The sequence below is a fragment of the Globicephala melas genome, chromosome 4 (assembly GCF_963455315.2).
Source record: "Globicephala melas chromosome 4, mGloMel1.2, whole genome shotgun sequence".
NCBI classification, from domain to species: Eukaryota; Metazoa; Chordata; class Mammalia; order Artiodactyla; family Delphinidae; genus Globicephala; species Globicephala melas.
Window position 1 is genome coordinate 81,470,632 of NC_083317.1, and position 22,234 is coordinate 81,492,865.

A 22,234-nucleotide genomic window follows, 5' to 3' on the forward strand; every position below is an offset into this window, starting at 1 on the left:
CCCAACACTGCCCAATAAATTTTTTTTTTTTTTTTTAAAGAAAAGGAGCCATTAAGGCTAAAAGATGTATGCTTTTATTTTATTTTTTTTCCCGGTACGCGGGCCTCTCACTGTTGTGGCCTCTCCCGCTGCGGAGCACAGGCTCCGGAGGTGCAGGCTCAGCGGCCATGGTTCACGGGCCCAGCCGCTCCGCAGCATGTGGGATCCTCCCGGACCGGGGCACGAACCCGTGTCCCCTGCATCGGCAGGCGGACTCTCAACCACTGCGCCACCAGGGAAGCCCTGCGTTTTTTAATTAATTAACTATTTTTTGGCTGCATTGGGTCTTTGTTTCTGCAAGCAGGCTTTCTCTAGTTGCAACGAGCGGGTGCTACTCTTCGTTGCAGTGCGCAGCCTTTTCACTGTGGTGCCTTCTCTTGTTGTGGAGCACAGGCTCTAAGTGCTCGGGCTTCAGTAGTTGTGGTGCACGAGCTCAGTAGTTGTGGCTCGCAGGCTCTAGAGTGCAGGCCCCGTAGTTGTGGTGCACGGGCTTAGTTGCTCCGCGGCATGTGGGATCTTCCCGGACCAAGGCTCGAACCCGTGTTCCCTGCATTGGCAGGAGGATTCTTAACCACTGTGCCACTAGGGAAGTCCCAGATGTATGCATTTTTAAACTCTGAATGAGATTCAAATCTGGCAAGATCCAAAGCACATTCACAAATAGCACACCTGACTGTTGAGGACTCACAGCATCGGACGCTTAAGATCTAAATATACAAATTTCTCAGATAAGTTTTGAACAGGAGCTTTAAAATTTCCATTAATGCCAACCAAGAAAAGTAGCTGGCTTGAATTTATTGTGTTGTGTTTTTTTCTCAATTTTTTGAGACATGCAGATATTTAACATTTATAGTTTAAGAAACAAGATAAAGGCTTAAAAGCAAACAACTTAAAAAAAAAAAGCAAACAACTTGGTTAAATGAATTTCTGAAGATTTAGAAGTGATCATTCTAACGATGTACACCTTAGGAGAATGCATGCCTAAGGATGAGTGAGTAAGGGGAGGAAGGAAGCCAAGTCTAAATAATACGCTACTGACAGGAAATGCAACAAAGTATTTGAAATACAGATGATCACCACTTACATGTGGCTTCATGCTGTAGTGGGTCCACTCTAAAACATTCAGGTCAATATTTCTTTTGGTCTTACTTTCATCCTGTAAATACTGACTGAAAAAACAGCAAAGAAGGAATATACTGATGAATCCCTGTGGAGACTTAGCATTATGACTACAAAGACATCATGATGTTTAATAGACCTGCCATTCTCAAAGCCATCTCTGTTAGATTTTTTTAAGTATGATTGTTTTTGGCTTTTTACATTTTATTTTGTGTTTTTTCTGATTACAAAAATTATATATGGTTATATTTTAAAAATTAAAACATAATATGTAAAATGCAAAAGACCCCATAATAACCACTATGGAAATATTTACTATTAATGGTTTGCTGTTTGTTCTTCTAGTTCTCTACTCCACCCCATTTTAAAACACACATTTTATTCTATTAAAAAAGTACTTCATTCTATTACTTGCTTTTTCTCACTTAAAAACAGATATAAAACAAGACATCTGGCCTGGAGTCTTAAAAAGAAAAGGCACTGCCATGGAAAACAAAAAAAAATGTAGGAGGCTATTCTAAACTAAGGGAGACTAAAGAGACATTACTTACATGCATGAACCCTGACTGACTTCCTGGATTAGGAAAAAAAGCTATAAAAGATACCTGACGATATCAGAACATGAATCATATATTATTACACATTAGTGGTTGTCAACTTTCTTAAGTGTGATAATGGCATTGTGGTTATGTAAGAGAATTTCCTCATTCCTAGGTGATATATACTTAAGTATTGAGAGTGATTTAATTTTATCCAAATCTCCAGAGGGTTATCAAATTTAACAAAGGCATCTCAGTTCTCATCCTAACCTACATAAAAGGGAAACCAGTGCTATGCTAGGGCATGCGCTCACAACGGGAGCAGCAATATCACCCCCAGAGAGGTGAAAACTGGTTCTTAGAAGGCAAAAATCTTAGATATTTCAATGGTTTGTAGCCCTCTAAAGCTCAACCCAACAAACAAACAAAGTCTCTTCCTTAATACTATTTTCTCTTGTCATGGAGAAATTAAATTAAAAAAAAATTTGTAGTGGGGAGGTGATAATGAAAAAAATTGAGAAAAGTTGGACTAGGGGCATCAGGAAAGGGAGGGGGCCTCAGATACCCAAAGAAGCTGAACTCTTCATATATTAAAAAAGAGGGGGGGGGGAAGAAAAGTATGAATGTTATAAAAGTATGGTTTTTTGGTATCCTATTATAAGCAACAGACAAAATTTTGCTGTATGATTCCAATGAAAGCATTCGTAAGTATGTGATTATATGTACGTGTATGTGCACACATATGTATGTATGCACATTTTACATACATCTTAAGCAGAAAAGACTAGGAGATAACTGCTTTATAAACAATTTGTATCTTATGATTTTAAAAAATTTCTTCTCTACATTTTTTATTCAAGATAAACACCCATAAATTAAAAGGATCTTTTACACTAAAACAACATCAAAAAAGAAAGAACTGAATTATTGTTAACTTTTCTTCACATCATTCAACAAGAGTTCCTTACTAAAGTATCCTTATTAAAATTATCCAAGTATCCTTACTAAAATTAAAAACTGGAACCTGCAATTGCTTCCAGTGGTCATAAGTGTTTCAAAATAGACTTATTTCACTGATTTGCTTCCTCTCTGTGAAATTCTTCTCATCACTTTACATAGCTAATAGACGGCTATGCTTTAAAGGCAGGTTTCTAGCAATTACTATTAAAACAGTTACCTACAAACCATGTTTTAACTTAAAAATTACCTCCAGGTTCTATGAGATGAACCAAACCATCATGGAAAGCACAGAGACATCAGTGAGTGGGCTTAAGAATTCAGAGAACTAATGTATCAATCCCAGAGAAATCTAATTCAAATCACGGGATTCTCATCGAATATATTTTACATTATGACATATGACAAACTTGTTTTCAGTGATGCTATTAAATAAGATTTCTCAGTTAAGATCAGATTTTGGGGTTATTTTTAGACAAAAAGATGGATTCAGGTCAAGTTGTGAACAACTAGGAAGAGAGCTCTCACTACACATTAGACTACCATCCACCAGAGGATGGAAAGAAAGACCACTTAACAAAGGGCACACTGAGGCAACACTGAAGTTTTTTAAGCCTTTACTTACAGGAGAATCTCACAGATCCTGTGGCCCTTTTGTCCCATAGAATCCAGATATTTAAGACACTTTTTTCTTAGGTCTATCACCTATAATGGAAAAATGCAACATCCAGAAACAACCATCAAAAAAAATGAGAATTTTATTTCTAAAAAGATAAGCATTTAAAAAAATATATGTACCAACATGAATAGATTTCTAAGACACATTTTTCATAAAACATCACAGATGATATGAGCTCCATGTCTATAAAATTATATTTTTCTATTCCTAGAGAAAGGCATAGAAACTTATTCCTTAAAACATTAGTGGTCCTCTCAGAGTGATGAGACTTTTTTTTTGCCTTTTTCTTTATACCTTTACTACAATAAACCCGTTTTCATCTCGTAAACAAAAGTAATAAAATAACCCACGTGTATTAAAATTCCTATTAAAAATCAAAGCTCCTCCACTACAGACTGTCTTGTAGCTTTCTAAGTTGTTCAACTCAAGAACTAAGAAGGGACTCTGCAGAGTATGCCTTTAACATATACTACAGGACTCTCACTAGACAGAAGAGTCGCCTTCATTACCAGCACACTTCATTTTATTGTGCTTTGCAGACACTGCATTTTTCACAAATTGAAGGTCTGTGGCAACCCTGCATTAAGCAAGTCTATCAGCGTCATTTTTCTAACAGTGTTTGCTCACTTCATGTCTGTGTGTCATATCTTGGTAATTCTTCACAACATTTCAAACTTTTTCATTATTAATATACTTGTTATGGTGATCTGTGATCAGTGACCGTTGATGCTATTGTGAAAAGATTACAGCTCACTGAAGGCTCAGATGATGGTTAGCATAAAAAGTATTTAGCAATAAGTATTTTTTAATTAAGGTATGTAGATTGTTTTTTAGATATAGTGTTATTGCAGACTTAATAGACTACAGTGTAGTGTAAACATAACTTTTATATGCACTGGGAAACCAAGAAATTGATGTCACTCTCTTTATTGCGCTATTTGCTTTACAGCGGTGGTTACTATGCCTGCATTTAACAAAACAGTCATTATCCAAACTCCAACAATTAAACCTCTCAACTTACCACCAGGCTCCAATGTACCTTCCGATGAATAGGCACCAGAATAAGTTCCTGTTCAAAGAGATTGACCCCTTTGGTCCATCTTTTCACTGCTTGGTAACCCCCAGACTTTAATTTTGGATAGAAGAAAGTACTGAATGCATAAAGTGCTGGATACCCTTGTTTTTTATTTCTTTCCACCAGGAGATTCATGTAAAAATTAATGACCTGTAATATCAAGAGAGTAAATGTTAGAATATGGCAAGTATATTATCAAAACTAGATTTCTACCTAACTCAATTAGGATGAATTAGAAAATAAGCTGAGGGAAGGGAAGGCACTAAGGAAGGGGATAAAAGGGCTGTCTATGACAGAAGATGGAAAACAAAAAATGATCAGTGCAGGGACTTCCCTGGTGGCGCAGTGGTTAAGAATCCACCTGCCAATGCAGGGGACACGGTTCGATCCCTGGTCCGGGAAGATCCCATAAGCCGCAGAGCAAATAAGCCTGTGTGCCACAACTACTGAGCCTGCATGCCACAACTACTGAAGCCCACGAACCTAGAGCCCGTGCTCCGCAACAAGAGAAGCCACCGCAGTGAGAAGCCAGCACACCGCAACAAAGAGTAGCCCCCGCTCACCACAACTAGAGAAAGCCCGCACGCAGCAACAAAGACCCAAAGCAGCCAAAAATAAAATAAATAAAATAAATGTATTAAAAAAAAAAGATCAGTGCAAAATGGGAGGGATTAAGAAGGAATGAGACTGTACTTTTGAGGCATGTGAGTAAGAGAGACAAGAGAAAGAACTCAAGGAGAAAGTCTGCAACAATGAAAATGTATATGTAACTATATCACACACAAAATATGCAAAAATATTAACTGGAAGTGCATTTTACTATATATAAATTACACCTCAATTAAAAAAAATTAAATGGAAGGAAATACACCAAAACATTAGTATTTTGTTTACTTTTGAGTTGTGCCACTTTCAAACGATAATGTTTTTCCTTCACTTTTCCTGTATTTTCTAAATTTTCTATAATAAACATATTACATTTATAATGTGAAACAGAAACATGCTAATTTTACAAGAATGTGTTTATATGTCACTAGTCATAGCGGGGAGGAAGGAAGGCAAAGGGAGAAAATGCAGGGGCTGAGCAGCTGGGTAAAGAACCAACTGGGAAATTGGCAAGAACCAAGAGCTACCTTTAGCTAAATACATAAGGATACAAGATGACAATTGGACAAATTTTACAGTTATCACTCAAATGAAATAAAGAAAAAAATCACATAGTGTACATACAGTGATCAATATATTCCTTTATTATTGAAAAAATAAACTGGCTCCTATAAGAATTCATCTAAAATAAAGTATTGCTTGCTTCCTTCCATTTATCACTTGCACCCAGGATTTATAAAAATCTCACTTAAGACTAGTAAGTGGTGGATGAAACAAAGCACAAATGCAGAAGAGGGAAACATTGCTAATTAAAGGCAGCAAACAATCAGAATTAATCATGTTTTTAAGGTTTAAGATGTTTTTGTTTTAGAAAAACTATAGCTGCTTTACCAGCCCCTTTTAATTGTGTAGAAACCACTATGGTTACAGACAGAAAATGACTAAGCATAATGATAGTCAAAGGGGGAAAAAAAGACAACTTACTTCATCATTGAGCCAGTGATAGTTCTTCAAGGTCTGGATATCTCCTCGAGTGATTCGTAATTTGAAAGCACTACTTAGGATCTCATCCTGTGGGCCATGGCCTAGAGCATTACTGATTTCCTTTTCCATGTCCTGAATTACAAAGTCCAGAGGTTGCTACTTTAATATGGAACCACTATCAGATACTGAAAGTCTGAGATTGAAAAAAGCTTTTCAGGGCTTCCCTGGTGGTGCAGTGGTTGGGAGTCCGCCTGCCGATTCAGGGGACACGGGTTCGTGCCCCGGTCCGGGAAGATCCCACATGCCACGGAGCAGCTGGGCCCGTGGGCCATGGCCACTGCACCTGCGCGTCCGGGGCCTGTGCTCCGCGACAGGAGGGGCTGCAACAGTGAGAGGCCCACGTACCGCAAAAAAAAAAAAAGTTTTTCATCTCTGTAATACCTGACCCTTAAGAAAAACAGATCATCAAAGACCTACCAAATTGAAGTAGGAAAGAATTTCAATTTAGGAGCACAAAGCAATCTTACTACTAATGGTTATAAAAAATGCTAGTTCAATTATTAACTTCTGAAAACAATAATTTGATAATAATATTTAAAGTATACTCTCAATTATCCCACTACCATGTGGGATACATGAGCCAAACATGTACCAGATGCTTGAAGCACACCATTAATCCCTGCTTGTGGGGAAAGTATTATCACCATTTTATAGAAGAGGTAAAGCTCAGAGAATTTTGGTTACATGGTCAAAGTCATATAATGATTAAAAGGCAGAGCCAAGATTTGAACACCGGAGTGTCTCACTCCTTAGCCTTTGCTCCTTTCACAATACTATAAAAGCATTTTCATACTTTCCTTATCTACCTCCTGAACTTTTATTTTAAAACATCAAAGTAATAAAATTAGGAATCAAAGAGATCATTCTATCTACTTTTGACATGAAGAGAGTAAGCAGAAACTAGAAAACTAGGCAGCAGTCTAGCAACTGAGACCTTATTGAATAGATGGCATCATTCTAAAGAATTACAAAGAGAAATGCATATTTAAGCTATAAGCCTGAATCTATAAACCAAATAGAAGTTATTTCATCCAAATATTTTCAATACTGCTCCCCCCCACTAAACACAATTTTGTAATTTTATGGATCTCTCTCTCTCCACCTGCATGTCCAACATATAGTAAGTGCTCAATAAATATTCACTGAATAGGACTGACTACCACAACAATGGAGGAGTCAAGATGTGGGCTCACCTTTAAAATGAGAATTTTTAACTACCTTCATTTCCTTGTTTTCTATAAGTTTTTACTTACAGAAACGTTTCAAATACAGTAATCATTGAAAGGGACATTTTAGTGAACCATAATCGCTTAACAAAAACCTCAATGAAGGGGAGTTTCCTGGCAGTCCAGTGGTTGGGACTTGGTGCTTTCACTGCCTGGGCCTGGGTTCGATCCCTGGTTGGGGAACTGGGATCCCACAGGCCATGCATCTTGGCCAAAAATAAACAAATAAAATTAAATGTTTAAAAAAAAAAAAAAAGAACTGCAATGAACTCCTTCCTAACGTCAAACCCATACAGTGTAACTCAAAATATTTTAAGTTTAGAAAAAGAATCTACAAAGAACCCATTATATTCCAAGATATGTGACAATCCTGTCTACTCACATTTGCTGAAATTAATCTAATTCCTTAGGCCACTTTCACAGATCACTAATGATCAGTGTAGCCAGTGACTGACCAGCCCTTGGGCATGATTTCCTTCATACATACATTCCCTAGCCTGGAGAAACTCTTCAAAACAAAACATTCACTCAAGTCTTAAATAACTGAGGTTATTTAAAAACATGCCCCTTATTCTGATCAACACAAGAAACAAGAAACAATACCTCTGTAAGTTCAAGAAGATCATCTGTCCTTTTATCCCTCTCTTTGCTTGAGCAATTTTTTTCTTTTGTCTCAAGTATTGACATCTTCCTCCTGAGTAAGCCATTGCTTCCACTGCCCAGGCGCAGTCGGGCTGACACTTCTTCAGATAAGTCAGGTTCCAGCTGGAGTCCCCTCCTCTGATCAAAAAAGTTCCCATATTCTACTGACATGTTTGATACTTGCACGTATAAATATACGTAACACATGAAATATAAAACAGCACCATTATCTTGAAAGAAAAGAGAATTAGTAAATCCCCAAATGAGTAAAGTAGATTAAGCATATCTGCCTGTCCCTGGAAGAAGGAACAAAAATGGTTCAAGACCTAAGGCTCACAACAGGACACCTCAGTTATAAACCATGAAGCAGAACATTTGTTTTCCCTGGAGGTAGCAAGAAAAGTATTTTCAGTTTTCTTATTTCAATTAAAAATAATATAGTTAAAAGACATTTTGAAAAGCTTTAAAAAAGCAAAAAATATGACCCATAATCCCACCACTCAAAATAAACCACTTCTATCCTTATACCAAGTAAACTTGTTCTACTTCATCCTTTTAAAAAATTATATATTATAGAAAAATGCACAAAACATTAATGTGCCACTTAATTTTTGTAATATTAACACCTATGTAACCACCATTCAGGTCAATAAACAGAATTTTGCCAGCATCCCAGAAACTCTGATAAGAATCTTTCCTTATCATGACTCTACATAACTGTTAATACTGAACTTAAGTCATCTGGTAGGCAAATTTATCTAAAATTAGGAAATTTATTTAGAAATAGAGCATTGGGGGCTTCCCTGGTGGAGCAGTGGTTGAGAGTCCGCCTGCCGATGCAGGGGACATGGGTTCGTGCCCCGGTCCGGGAAGATCCCACATGCCGCGGAGCGGCTGGGCCCATGAGCCATGGCTGCTGAGCCTGCGTGTCCGGAGCCTGTGCTCCGCAATGGGAGAGGCCACAACAATAAGAGGCCCGCGTACCAAAAAAAAAAAAAGAAATAGAGCATTGGACTAGAGCTACACTCTCAACACACGTAGCCAGTGCTCTTTACTCTAGCTAACTGCCAGGTATACTGGTCCTAGGAAACCAGTAGCTGCTGGCCCTTCCACATGGTCCCAGATCGCGATGCCTTCAGGTTCAGCAAGGATAGAAGCAGGATGTAGTCTTTAGCCAGGTAACAAATACATTAGAGAAGGGAACAATCTAAGACTTAGGACTTAAGATCATGACTTAAGACTATGACTTAGCCTTAAGACTAGTTCTTATGAAGATATCACATGGGAAAAGAGAATCTTGATCAGACTGATACTTAACACAAAGCAGTTCCCTAAACTTTGGTATTTCTATTACCTAAAATATGAAATAATCTAAAACTTCAAGTTTGCATTTAGTTTAGGAATATAATTCTTTTGGATGTGGAGTGCTTAGTAAACACTTTGCCACTATTACTTAAAATGTTGGTATTGCTATGGAGATCATTGGGACACTTCTTATTCTGATACTTATATAGAAAAAGTAAAATCCAATTAAGCAGAAGATTGGTAATATTTTCAAATAAATATGAAATCTTGAATCTGAAAAGTGCCGAACAACCATTTTCCCTAAAGATGTATGGTTTTAAAAAATGCTCCAAAAGAAGCCAGGCAACACAGATAAGGGTTGGGATGGAGGCAAGTTAGTCTCTCTTACAAAGGTCGCGATAGCACAGAGATAAAAATCTTGCAACTCAGAAGAAAGCCAAAGGTGTGTATCCTCAATGCCTGCTGCTTCTTCAAAGAAAACAACGGAATTAGAAATCAAAGTAACGTATATCGTATCTTATTTTTCATGGGCCCAAAATTTTAACATAAGTCAGGTGAAAGAGTAAAAGACATAAAATTTAACTAGGGTTTCTACTTACACCTTCATTTTCTAGTCTGATTCCAAGTGTCTTCTCTGTATCAGAAAGTTTCCCCTTTGAACACCTGAGGAAAAAAAGTGAGAGATTACAGACTGGATGACTGTAATCTGATACATATTAAACTAGTTTCAGAAAGAAGATTTAATAATTGTCAACAAATATTGCCTTGAGTTTATATAGTCCTCTAAACCAAAGGTTAGCAAAATTTTTCTAAAAAGGATCAGATAGTAAATATCTTAGCTTTGCAGGTCTTATGGTTTTTGTCACATCTTCTCAACTTGCATTGTAGTTTAAAAGTGGCCAAAAGTAGTATGTAAATGAATGAGTATGACTGTGTCCAATAAAACTTTACTTACAAAAACAGGCAGGTGGACTAGATTTGGTCCATGGGCCATAGTTTACCAAACTCTACTATAAATGAACCAACATCCAAAATCCTAAGGCACACAGAACTGCCTTCACTGTTCATATACTAGAGATGCTGACCACCAGAGATGCCCACTACACCCACGCTCTTATCTAAGCAGTACCTATGCCTCCCAACCTCTAATGCCTAGGGGAGAAGGGCACCCTCCCAAGCTAGGGTGGACATCTGACACAAGAGCTACCTATGTACCCACATATGCTGACCAGCTACCAGAGCTGAGAAGAGTTCACAATTCCTCAGACATGGTTACTCATAAATATAGTTTATAAAGTAAGAAAATAATATGTCAATAGATGGAGAGATATACCATGTTCTTGGATTGGAATAATCAACATTGTGAAAATGACTCTACTACCCAAAGCAATCTACAGATTCAATGCAATCCCTATCAAACTACCACTGGCATTTTTCACAGAACTAGAACAAAAAATTTCACAATTTGTATGGAAACACAAAAGACCCCGAATAGCCAAAGCAATCCTGAGTACAAAAAATGGAGCTGGAGGAATCAGGCTCCCTGACTTCAGACTATACTACAAAGCTACAGTAATCAAGACAGTATGGTACTGGCACAAAAACAGAAAGATCAATGGAACAGGATAGAAAGCCCAGAGATAAACCCACGCACATATGGTCACCTCATCTTTGATAAAGGAGGCAGGAATGTACGGTGGAGAAAGGACAGCCTCTTCAATAAGTGGTGCTGGGGAAACTGGACAGGTACATATAAAAGTATGAGATTAGATCACTCCCTAACACCGTACACAAAAATAAGCTCAAAATGGATTAAAGACCTAAATGTAAGGCCAGACACTATCAAACTCTTAGAGGAAAACATAGGCAGAACACTCTATGACATAAATCACAGCAAGATCCTTTTTGACCCACCTCCTAGAGAAATAGAAATAAAAACAAAAATAAACAAATGGGACCTAATGAAACTTAAAAGCTTTTGCACAGCAAAGGAAACCATAAACAAGACCAAAAGACAACCCTCAGAATGGGAGAAAATATTTGCAAATGAAGCAACTGACAAAGGATTTATTTCCAAAATTTACAAGCAGCTCATGCAGCTCAATAACAAAAAAACAAACAACCCAATCCAAAAATGGGCAGAAGACCTAAATAGACATTTCTCCAAAGAAGATATACAGACTGCCAACAAACACATGAAAGAATGCTCAACATCATTAATCATTAGAGAAATGCAAATCAAAACTACAATGAGATATCATCTCACACCAATCAGAATGGCCATCATCAAAAAATCTAGAAACAATGCTGGAGAGGGTGTGGAGAAAAGGGAACACTCTTGCACTGCTGGTGGGAATGTGAATTGGTACAGCCACTGTGGAGAACAGTATGGAGGTTCCTTAAAAAACTACAAATAGAACTACCATATGACCCAGCAAACCCACTACTGGGCATATACCGAGAAAACCAAAATTCAAAAAGAGTCATGTACCAAAATGTTCATTGCAGCTCTATTTACAATAGCCCGGAGGTGGAAACAACCTAAGTGTCCATCATCAGATGAATGGATAAAGATGTGGCACATATATACAATGGAATATTACTCAGCCATAAAAAGAAACGAAATTGAGCTATTTGTAATGAGGTGGATAGACCTAGAGTCTGTCATACAGAGTGAAGTAAGTCAGAAAGAGAGAGACAAATACCGTATGCTAACACATATATATGTAATTTAAGAAAAAAGAAATGTCATGAAGAACCTAGGGGTAAGACAGGAATAAAGACACAGACCTACTAGAGAACGGACTTGAGGATATGGGGAGGGGGAAGGGTGAGCTGTGACAAAGCGAGAGAGAGGCATGGACATATATACACTACCAAATGTAAGGTAGATAGCTAGTGGGAAGCAGCCGCATAGCACACGGAGATCAGCTCGGTGCTTTGTGACCACCTGGAGGGGTGGGATAGGGAGGGTGGGAGGGAGGGAGATGCAAGAGGGAAGAGATATGGGAACATATGTATATGTATAACTGATTCACTTTGTTATAAAGCAGAAACTAACACACCATAGTAAAGCAATTATACCCCAATAAAGATGTTAAAAAAAAGAAAGAAAATAATATGTCAAAGAAAACTTAGAATAAACTGAACCATGTACCTCTTTTCACTTCTCACTGAACATAGAGGTCCCCTTGTTTCAACAACTCTATCTGTGAGGATGATAAAAAAAAAGAAAAAAAAGCATTTCCTTTATTAATCAATCATATAGCTGGAATTTCAATTTACGGTTTCCAAAGTATCAAGATATTAATTTACACTGAAATGCTAAAATGGGTTCCAAAGACATTAGCCTCCATACAAATTAATTTGCTTAAAAACGCATAAATCTCTTTCTCCTTTAAGTATTATCTTTAGTGTAAACTGACTAATATCTGCTCATCTGGTAAGCTATCATTTAGTGTCATTTAGTGAACAGCAAGTGGAGAAATACAAGGAAATTAATATAAGGAATACAAAGAAATTAATTTTAGGCTCACAAAATATACACTACGATATAGAAGCTAGGAATAATAATCAAGAGGTATTTTATAAATTGGCTTTATTTTGAAATAGCATTTTTAATAAACTACTGGTACTGGTAGTATCCCATCAATGCCCTGGGGTCTGATAATGTTTTAAAGTTTGGTACACCATCTTTTACTAGCATGTCATTTTTCAATTTTATATGCACTTGAACTAAGTTCAATATATTAAGACTATTAAGATAGGGCTAAATCTGGGAACTCACATTGTTTTGGAACAAACTGAGTTGTTTTGACTCCATGACTTTGCTCTTGCCCCCAGCCTTTGGTCTTTAATGTGTCCATCTGACTTCTTTGAGAACTTAGAAACACAAAAAGTGAAGAAGATCAGATACAAAAGGAAAATCTATTATAAGTATTCATTATCTCTTTCTGGTAAGCTTCTCCAAACAGGAGTTATTGATAACCCAGAAACGTCAAATTACAAGAGAAAGGGTGCAACATAGCATCATCTGGGACTAGGATAAAAGGAGTCTAATCCTGATTCTAATATTCCAGCCAAGTTACCTAACCTCCAGTTTCTCCATTATAAAAGTGGATGTTCTCGATCCCCAGCACCACCTTGACTGAAAAAATCTCAGCATGGTAACACCCCAGTTAAAAGATGAAAAATTTTAAACGATATACTGAAATGGATCCCAAAACAACACATTAAAAGAACATAAGAAGAAAAAGAACAACAACCAAAAAAACATAATAAGCAAAATAGTTTGAGGATTTTGCTGACATGACAAAACCAATAGTTCATGAAGTATACTGCTGCTTCCAACAGTGGCTAGTCAAAATGGAAAAAAATATGAACATTCTGATTGACTAAACTGAATTTCTTTTTAAATAAATTTCTTTATCTATTTTTTGGCTGTGTTTGGTTTTCGTTGCTGGGCGTGGGCTTTCTCTAGTTGCAGTGAGCAGGGGCTACTCTTCAATGCAGTGCACGGGCTTCTCATTGCGGTGGCTTCTCTTGTTGCGGAGCACAGGCTCTAGGCACGCGGGCTTCAGTAGTTGTGGCACAAGGGCTCAGTAGTTGTGGCTCACGGACTCTAGAGCACAGGCTCAGTAGTTGTGGTGCACGGGCTTAGTTGCTCCACGGCATGTGGGATCTTCCCGGACCAGGGCTTGAACCCATGTTCCCTGCATTGGCAGGCAGATTCTTAACCACTACGCCACCAGGGAAGTCCCTGAATTTCTTTTTAAAGTTCACAACCAAAGTGAAAATTCCCAAAGTTAAAATTCTTGTTATTTCTGCATTCAACAAGCTAGATAGTCTCGTGACTTCTTCACCTTCAACTTACTGTTACATAATTTCTGGGACTCCCCTCTGTGTATTCTCACACCGCTTGTTAGAATTATCAAGTAGACCTCAAACCTGAGCTCACATATTTTTTGTCCCCTTGTTTACAGGGAAATAAAAGCCCAGACATCAATTCCTTCTGCCATTCTCATCTGTTTGGTCAACTCAGCACAGTTAATTAACAAGCAGTCTTGTAAGGAAAACTTCTTATGACCTGGGATGAGTTTAATCTTGTCTCTAGAGTGGAAGATTTCCGACTGTGCTAAGATGCATCCACTAGGATGCCTCAGAGACTATGTGTACGTGGCAGGGGTGGGGGTGGGGGCTGGGTGGGAGGAGATGAAGGGAGGGAAGAGCGGGGGAGATGAGGGGGAAAAAGAGAGGAAGACAGAGGTCATGAGAAACTTGTGTTGGGGAGGTTGAAAAAACTCTCTGCTCCCTGGGAACCTGACTTCAACCAGTGAATCCACTTTTCTGTGTCAGAGTTTTATGTAAGAGTTCACTTGAACAAAAGCTAACAGAAAATTCTATTTTGTAAAACCACTGTTCTATATAATCCATCAGTACAGACAAATTACAGGGCTCACTCTCTCAATATTAATCTCTTTTTTCAACAAAGCCCTTCCCACCAATCCCTTCTCCAAAAATAAGGAAAAAGATGTCTGGCAAAGCATTGATCTTGGTAACGCATCTTTACCTATGATGAGTTGAAGTAACAGGAGGAACAGTGTTTCCATGACCACCTTCTTTAAGTCGCTCCAATAACCTTCGGTATTTCTCTCTCTCCTCTTTTTGAACACCCTAAATAAAAGAAAGCATTTAGATAACTACCAGCACATCAAACCTATAATTAAATCATAAACAAAGACTAAGAGGTCAAATGCAGCTCATAGATGTGTTTCATTCGCCAGCACAGTGTTTTTGTATTTTAGTGTTCTTTTAATTCCTTTAATTACCAACTTTATAAATTAAAAAGAAAAATCCAGTAACATCTGGTCTCTTTTGAAACACTGTATCAACAATCTGGAGCTATGTAAGACTATTTATTCCCTTTGATCACCTATTCACTCCAGCCCATTTCACTCATTTACATTATCTGCTAGACCTTGATAGCATCTGAGTTTTTGACAGTGAAACTGGGTAAACCACAAAAAACTCAGCAGAAATAATCCACTTGCATATTCAGAACATTCAGCTTCCGAAACAGAACTGGTCTTACCAAAGTCACTAACGACCCTCTATGGCCAGATCCAATGGACACTTTTTCAGCTCTTCTGTCAATTGACCTCTCTCTCCAGCATCTCACCCTGCTAACCTCGCCTTGCCTTCCTGGACAATACACTTTCCTGATTTCTTTTCTTTTTTTTAATATTTATTTATTTTCTTTATTTTTTTAGCTGTGTCGGATCTTAGTTGTGGCACGCGAGATCTTTGATGAGGCACATGGGATCTTTTGTTGCGGCACGCAAGCTTCTCTCTAGCCCTGGCGTGTGGGCTCCAGGGCGCGTGGACTCTGTAGTTTGTAGCACACAGGTGCTCCCATTGAGGCGCAAAAGCTCAGTAGTTGTGGTGCATGGGTTTAGTTGCCCCGCAGGATGTGGGTTCTTAGTTCCCCAACCAGGGATCGAACCTGCATCCCCTGCATTGGAAGGCGGATTCTTTACTACTGGACCACCAGGGAAGCCCCTCTCCTAACTTCTTCTTATCTTCTCAGTCTCCACTGAAGATTATTTCTTCTGCCTCCCTGTAAATGTCGATGGTTCTGCCCATTATCTTTTCTCACAGTACATACTCTCCCTGAATAATCTCTTCAGCTCCCTTGATTTATCTAACACCAATATGCAGAAGATTCAGCAATGTGTCCCTAAGCTTGCCTTCTTCTCAAACTCCCATATATCCAAAAGTCTACGGGAGAGGTCTTCTTGCGTGTTTCACAGGCACTTTAAACAATGTACATAACTGAAGTCATCACCTTCCCCTAAACACATAGGGTATCCTGGTCAGTGACACATATTTATCCAAGATTGAAATCTGGGACTCAGGCTCTTCCATCTAACCTTATATCACACTTAACCAGTAAGTATGTCCTTGCTAATACTACCTTCTAATGTTTCTAGAATATGGCCTGTGTATACCCCATACATATCTGCTCAGTCCCATCCCTTATTTCTTATCTAGGAGGTACTGAAGCCTACTTTAATACCTCTGCTTAAAATCCCCTCCAGGGCTGCAGTCCATTCCTTTCTCTGCCTACTTGCTTGCTGATTACAACAATTAATGTATAAGCTCCTAGAGAACAGGGACCATATTTTATTCAATTCTGAATTGCTGAAAACTGGCAGAGCACCTGGGACCCAAATAAACATTTCTTTGATGAACTAAGCCAAGTGGCTCAGAAAACCATCTAGCAAATTGCAATAGGTGATGGTCCGGGGGAAATGCCAGAGACAGGAATAGTTCTAAATTCTCCTGGAATAAGTGAAGACTTCAAGAGGGAAGGGAAGATTGTTGATGAAGACATCATGCTAGGTGCCCTAAAAATGGAAGGAAAAAGCAGACATGTACACCATTTACTTCCCTTACTTAGTCACAGTTATTACAGCTTATACAAGAAACAAGTTAGAATAATTCAGGCACCCAAAGAGAAAGAATCTATAATTGTACCTTTTCCTAGTATGATTCCTTTTTCTTTCCTTTACCTGAAAATTGACTACATATATACAGAAGAATACATATAAGCATTGGAGTCAAATAGGGGCCAGATATAGAAGGGAGACTGGGAAATTTACAGTCCCTGTACACCCATTTATACCTTTTGTATTTTGTACCACAGAACATATACTATTTATCCCCACCCCACCCAAATTCCTAAAATTGCTTTTAAAAGAGATCAGGCTAAAAGGGCTTACCTCCTCCACAGTACAACGGGGACGCCTCAGACCCTTGCCACCCTCTTCAGAAATCATCTCTGTTACAACCTGTTCCTGAGGCTTCCACGTTAAGGAACTCTCCAGATTGCCTTTGCTATGGCGACGGCCACCTGGTCTTCTATTATAGGCTTCTGAGCTCAAAGTAAAACTGAGAGGAAAAAAAAAAGAAAAAGTTATTCCCAAACAGCTTAAATTGCTGGAATTTAAGCTCCAGACAATCCTGTGATTAAGCTGTCTCAGGTTAAGCTTGCTCCTGGCAAACCAGACAACCACCATTCACAAAAATTAGATCTCTAGAGCAGAGGGCACCCCAGAATTCTGCTATGGAATGTCTATTCCCAGTCACCAGGGCTTCCACATGAAAGCCTTTGCCTTTTTCCTCATGCCCAATTTTCCAACTCCAACCCTGGCTTAGCTCGCTATTACACAACATACCCTCCTCTGGTACTACACTTTTCCTTTAGTCATTTGGCACCACTGAAATTAACTATTGGTGTGATTGATTAATTATTGGTGCCACTGTGGGACTGCATCCCACACTAAACTTTAAAGTCCATGAAAACAGAGATTTCATCCTTCCACCACCGTATCCTGGTACATGATCTAAGCCAAAAGGCACTCAATCAGTATCTGCTGAATACTAAATTAATGAATACTAAATTAATAAATGCTAAAGAATGCGAAGCCATGAAGCCCTCACCTAGTCACTGTTGCTGGTTGATAGAGCCTGCCTCTCTTGCCATTACCGATAATGGAACAAACTGACATCATACCTCTCTTGATGTGAGGTTTAAGAAAGGACACATCACATATGCAGTATTTTTACCAAAAAATTTGCATAATCTAAAATAAATCATGAGTAAACATCAGACAAAATTAAGGGATTCTACAAAAGCAATGCTTTGTACTCTTTAAAAATATTCATGCTATTACAGACAAAGAGAGGCTGAGGCGTTGTTCCAGATTAAAGGATATCAAAGAGACATGAAAATTAAATGTAATACATGATCCTGCCCTGAATTGTGGGCCAGAAAAAAAGAATCTCTATAATAGAGAAATTTAAATAAGATTATATAATAGTACTATATCAATGTTAAATTTTCTGATTTTGGTAATCTGTGATTACGTAAGTGAATGTCCTCATTCTGAGAAATAAACACACTCAAGTACTTATGATTAAAGGGGCATGAGTCTAAGACTTACTCTCAAATGATTCAGAAAAAAATATTATATACATATAACAGAGAATGATAAAGCAAACTGGAAAAATGATAACAACTGGTGAATCTAGGTCAAATGTATTCACCTACAGAGTTTCAAAATACTGTACATGAAGCAAAAACTGACATAACTGGATGAGAGAAATAGTCAAGTCCAATTACAGTAGGAAACATCAACACTCTATACTCATCAATCAATAAAAAAGTAGACAGAAAATCAATAAGATCTGTAAAACATTATCAGCAAACTATTAATAAGATATTTACAGAACACTCCACCCAACAATAGCAGAATACACATTCTTTTCAACGAACATGGAATATCCAGACTGAATATATTCTAGGACATAAACAAATGTTAACAAATTTAAAAGGACTGAAATCGTACTAAGTATATTCTCTGACCATAATGAAATTAAACTAGAAATCAGTAACAGAAAGATATCTGGAAACCCCCAAGTATCTGGAAATTAAACAATATAATTCTACCCTTCTAAATAATCACAGGTTAAAGAGGAGTATGAATGAAGAGTAAAATGAAGAGTATAAGCCTGATTGTAGAATTAACCTTAGTTTCAGCTTAACCAGTTTTCTCATAATTACATTCAGATTATTGATCTTTTCAGAAATACTACATTAGGTGATGATGTCCTGTTCAGTGCAATGTATCTGGAGGCCAGGATGTGAGTTTGCCCACTCTGGGTGATTTAAACTTTGATCCTTTGGTTAAGGTGGCGTCAGGCAGGTTTCTCCACTCTGAAGTTACTATTTTTCCCTTTATAATTAGTAAGTCATTTGTGGGGAAAAATTCTGAGTTTATGTAAATATTCCATACTTCATCAAACTTTTACTTACTAGTTTTAGCTCAACTGACAATTCCTGTATATATCAGTTATTACTGAGACAGTTAAAAGATGGTGATTTTCTAATTCCATCATTCCTTCTACACTTACTAGCTGGCATTCTACTATAAAGACCTTTTCCTCCCACACTATGTATTTATTTATTAACATGTGTATTCTTGTCTTTATTCATCTGATGCTTAAATTGTTCCCAACTGGCCAGTGAAAGCCCCTTCAAGTTTCCTCCTGTGTCATGTTGATAATGTCCCCAGGTTTTTAGGGCTCCTTTAATTGCTGGCACAGGACGTTCCACAATCATTTTTTACTTTATCTCTCCTAATCCTACAATCAGCCATTTAGCCACCTCCAGGGAGCCTTACTTTTTATAGTTAGTGTCTCATTTTCAAACATGAGTGGACAGCCAAGGATTACCAGGTATTTGAATAAGAACTCATAAGAAAGATAAAACCAAAATAAACCAAAGGGGGAAGAGTAACTCAAAGGAAGCAGACAAAGCAAGGAGGAGAAGAAATTTTAAAATAATTAACAGCTTTAGAGAGATAAGAAAAGATATTGTATCTCTATAATAAGAATTCGATGGTTGGAGAAAGAAAAAGCCATGGGGAATAGGAAGTGGGAGGATGCTTACAACTTAAAAACTATGAAGCCAAAAAAACCCACAAAAGTATACATATATGTTTATCTCAGTGGTAGAAGAATTTTTTAAAAAAAGGGTAAGGACAAAAACAAAAGAGAATATATACAAAAATTAAATTAGATCAATCCATAGGGTCCAATATCCAAGCAACAGAAGTTCCAGAAAGTGGGAACACAGAGAGAAGAAAATTACTAATAAAATAATAACAGTTCATTGTATACATGATTTCTGCACTGTTCTGAATGCATATTATACTTCAAAAAAAAGTTTAGAAGTGAGTGACAATTCTTTTTTAAAAGGTTTTAAAGGGCATTCCCTGGCAGTCCAGTGCTTTCACTGTCGAGGGCCTGGGTTCAACCCCTGGTCGGGGAACTAAGATCCCGCAAGCCACATGGTAAGGCCAAAAAAATAAAAATTAAAAATAATTTTAAAAATTAAAGGTTTTCAAAATCAGATTATATAGGCATATGATATATAGGCATATGATAGAAAAAGTAACACACACTTGAGTACGTCTCTCACCAGCTGTATGATATTTGGCAAGTTACTAACCTCAGAGTAGTTACTTAACAAGATTACATAATAGAATAAAAGTAAGAATGCCTAGCAAGAGTGAGGACCTAAAAATTACTAAGTTTCCATTTACAGAAAGGCAGAACTTAACACTTACCCAAAGGAAGGCAGGACTCTGCGTGGCTGATCTCGAGTTACTGTCACTCTGATCTTTGGATAGTCACTTATTCCATTAGGAGATTTATTACCTATTTTTGAAAACCATTTGTAATTGTAAAAGAAAAACAAAAAACACACACAAAAAAACCTGTGAACAGTCTGCATTAGAAAAGAAAATCTGGACTTCCCTGGTGGCACAGTGGTTAAGAATCCATCTGCCAATGGAGGGGACACAGGTTGGAGCCCTGGTCCGGGAAGATCCCACATGCTGTGGAGCAGCTAAGCCCGTGTGCCACAACTACAGAGCCTACGCTCTAGAGCCCGTGAGCCACAACTACTGAGGCCTCATGCCACAACTACTGAAGCCCACGCACCTAGAGCCCATGCTCTGCAACAAGAACAGCCACCAAAATGAGAAGCCCACACAGCACAACAAAGAATAGCCCCCACTCGCCGCAACTAGAGAAAGCCTGCTTGCAGCAACAAAGACCCAACGCAGCCACAAATAAATTAAATTAAAAAAAAAGAAAATCTGTGAGCAGTCTATACTGTAGAACTAAATATCTTATTTTTTCAAATTCTATTACTTTCTAGCACACATTTTGTAAAAGTTAAAGGAAAAGCTTAGTCTGTCTTTGCTCTCAGGTAAGTAGTAACAATTCACAGGAAAGCTTTACTAGTTTTGCTTGCTGGGGCCAACAAAAGGCATGAAGAACTCAATGATTATAAACTCTGTAATCTAATCAAATTGAGTAAATTTTTCAAACTGTTTCTTCTTCTCAAGAAAACAGAAGTATTTTTAAATGAAAATCTGCTTTGTTACTACATTTCCCTGGAAGCTTCTAATACCTACCTGTGAGATGGTTACTATACCTCAAAAAAGGGTAACAAAATTTTCGTCAGCCACATTATCTGCTGGAGCTACTACAGGGGTTTGGAGTCCCTGAGGACTCCAAAATGCAAAGAGGTCTAAAGCTCAAAGTTTTTTCTTAAGTCAGTAGCAGCAAAACATGAACTGACCTGCATTCATTTGTTTGTAAAACCTGACTTGAATCAATGTTCAATCCTGTTGGGGTTTTTTAAATAATATTCAATAAACAACTAAAAAATGTGGAATTCCCAAACATATCTCCAAGCATTTCCGATTTGAGATTGTGGATTTCTTTATATAAGAAATCTGCCCTAGGAATACCCATGCTTCTCTGACTAGGCTACACAAACCCACAGAAATATAGTGCTGGTACTTCAGGCACAAGATAAATCTACCATCCTCTCTATATGTCAATTTTCTGAACCCACAACTTCTCTAAAAGCTCTTTTTCCCCCTTCCTCTCAAACTTTACAAGCTTATCTGTGTGGCAGAGATCACAATCATTTTCAGGACTCTGGCTTCTTCCTATTTTTCCCCACCAGAGCATTTTATATAGTATATATAATAATTACAATTCAATTTCGGGGTCTAAGGATGATATAGAGGTTCCTAATCCACAAAACCATGAGAACTGGGAACCTAAGGTTGCTCCCCCATCAGATGATGTCCCTCAAAGGCAGGGTTTTATGAGTTTGTTATTTTATTATGTTGTTATTTTGCTATTTTGTTATTAAAGGTTTTATTATTCTATTATTTTGTTTTGTTATTTTGCTACTAAAGGTTTTATTATTTTGTTATTCCTGATAACTTAGCACAGTGTCTGACAGAGTAAGCTCTCAGGTAACACTTTTTTTTTTTCTTTTTAATAAATAAACCCTGATCTAAGTCACATTAAAGACACTGATAAAGCAAACAGGAAACATAACAGTAAATTCAAA

General features: G+C 37.7%; 1 protein-coding gene across 5 annotated transcripts in view; it reads right to left on the reverse strand.

The window, feature by feature from the left end:
* SENP2 (SUMO specific peptidase 2) overlaps positions 1–22,234 on the reverse strand; it is a 40,616-nt gene that overhangs the window by 11,616 nt on the left and 6,766 nt on the right. For all 5 annotated transcript variants that reach the window (XR_009563738.2, XM_030861484.3, XM_060298312.2 and 2 more), the window contains 11 exons: positions 20,424–20,514; positions 17,013–17,181; positions 14,801–14,904; positions 13,019–13,113; positions 12,389–12,440; positions 9,831–9,894; positions 7,888–8,064; positions 5,999–6,130; positions 4,355–4,558; positions 3,280–3,359; positions 1,124–1,208 (listed from right to left, as the gene is read on the reverse strand). Coding sequence is in view for 4 of the 5 variants with exons in the window: in XM_030861484.3 (XP_030717344.2) it covers positions 1,124–1,208; positions 3,280–3,359; positions 4,355–4,558; positions 5,999–6,130; positions 7,888–8,064; positions 9,831–9,894; positions 12,389–12,440; positions 13,019–13,113; positions 14,801–14,904; positions 17,013–17,181; positions 20,424–20,514 (1,253 nt within the window). In the remaining variant the exon portion in view is untranslated. The remainder of the gene's footprint in view (positions 1–1,123; positions 1,209–3,279; positions 3,360–4,354; positions 4,559–5,998; positions 6,131–7,887; positions 8,065–9,830; positions 9,895–12,388; positions 12,441–13,018; positions 13,114–14,800; positions 14,905–17,012; positions 17,182–20,423; positions 20,515–22,234) is intronic.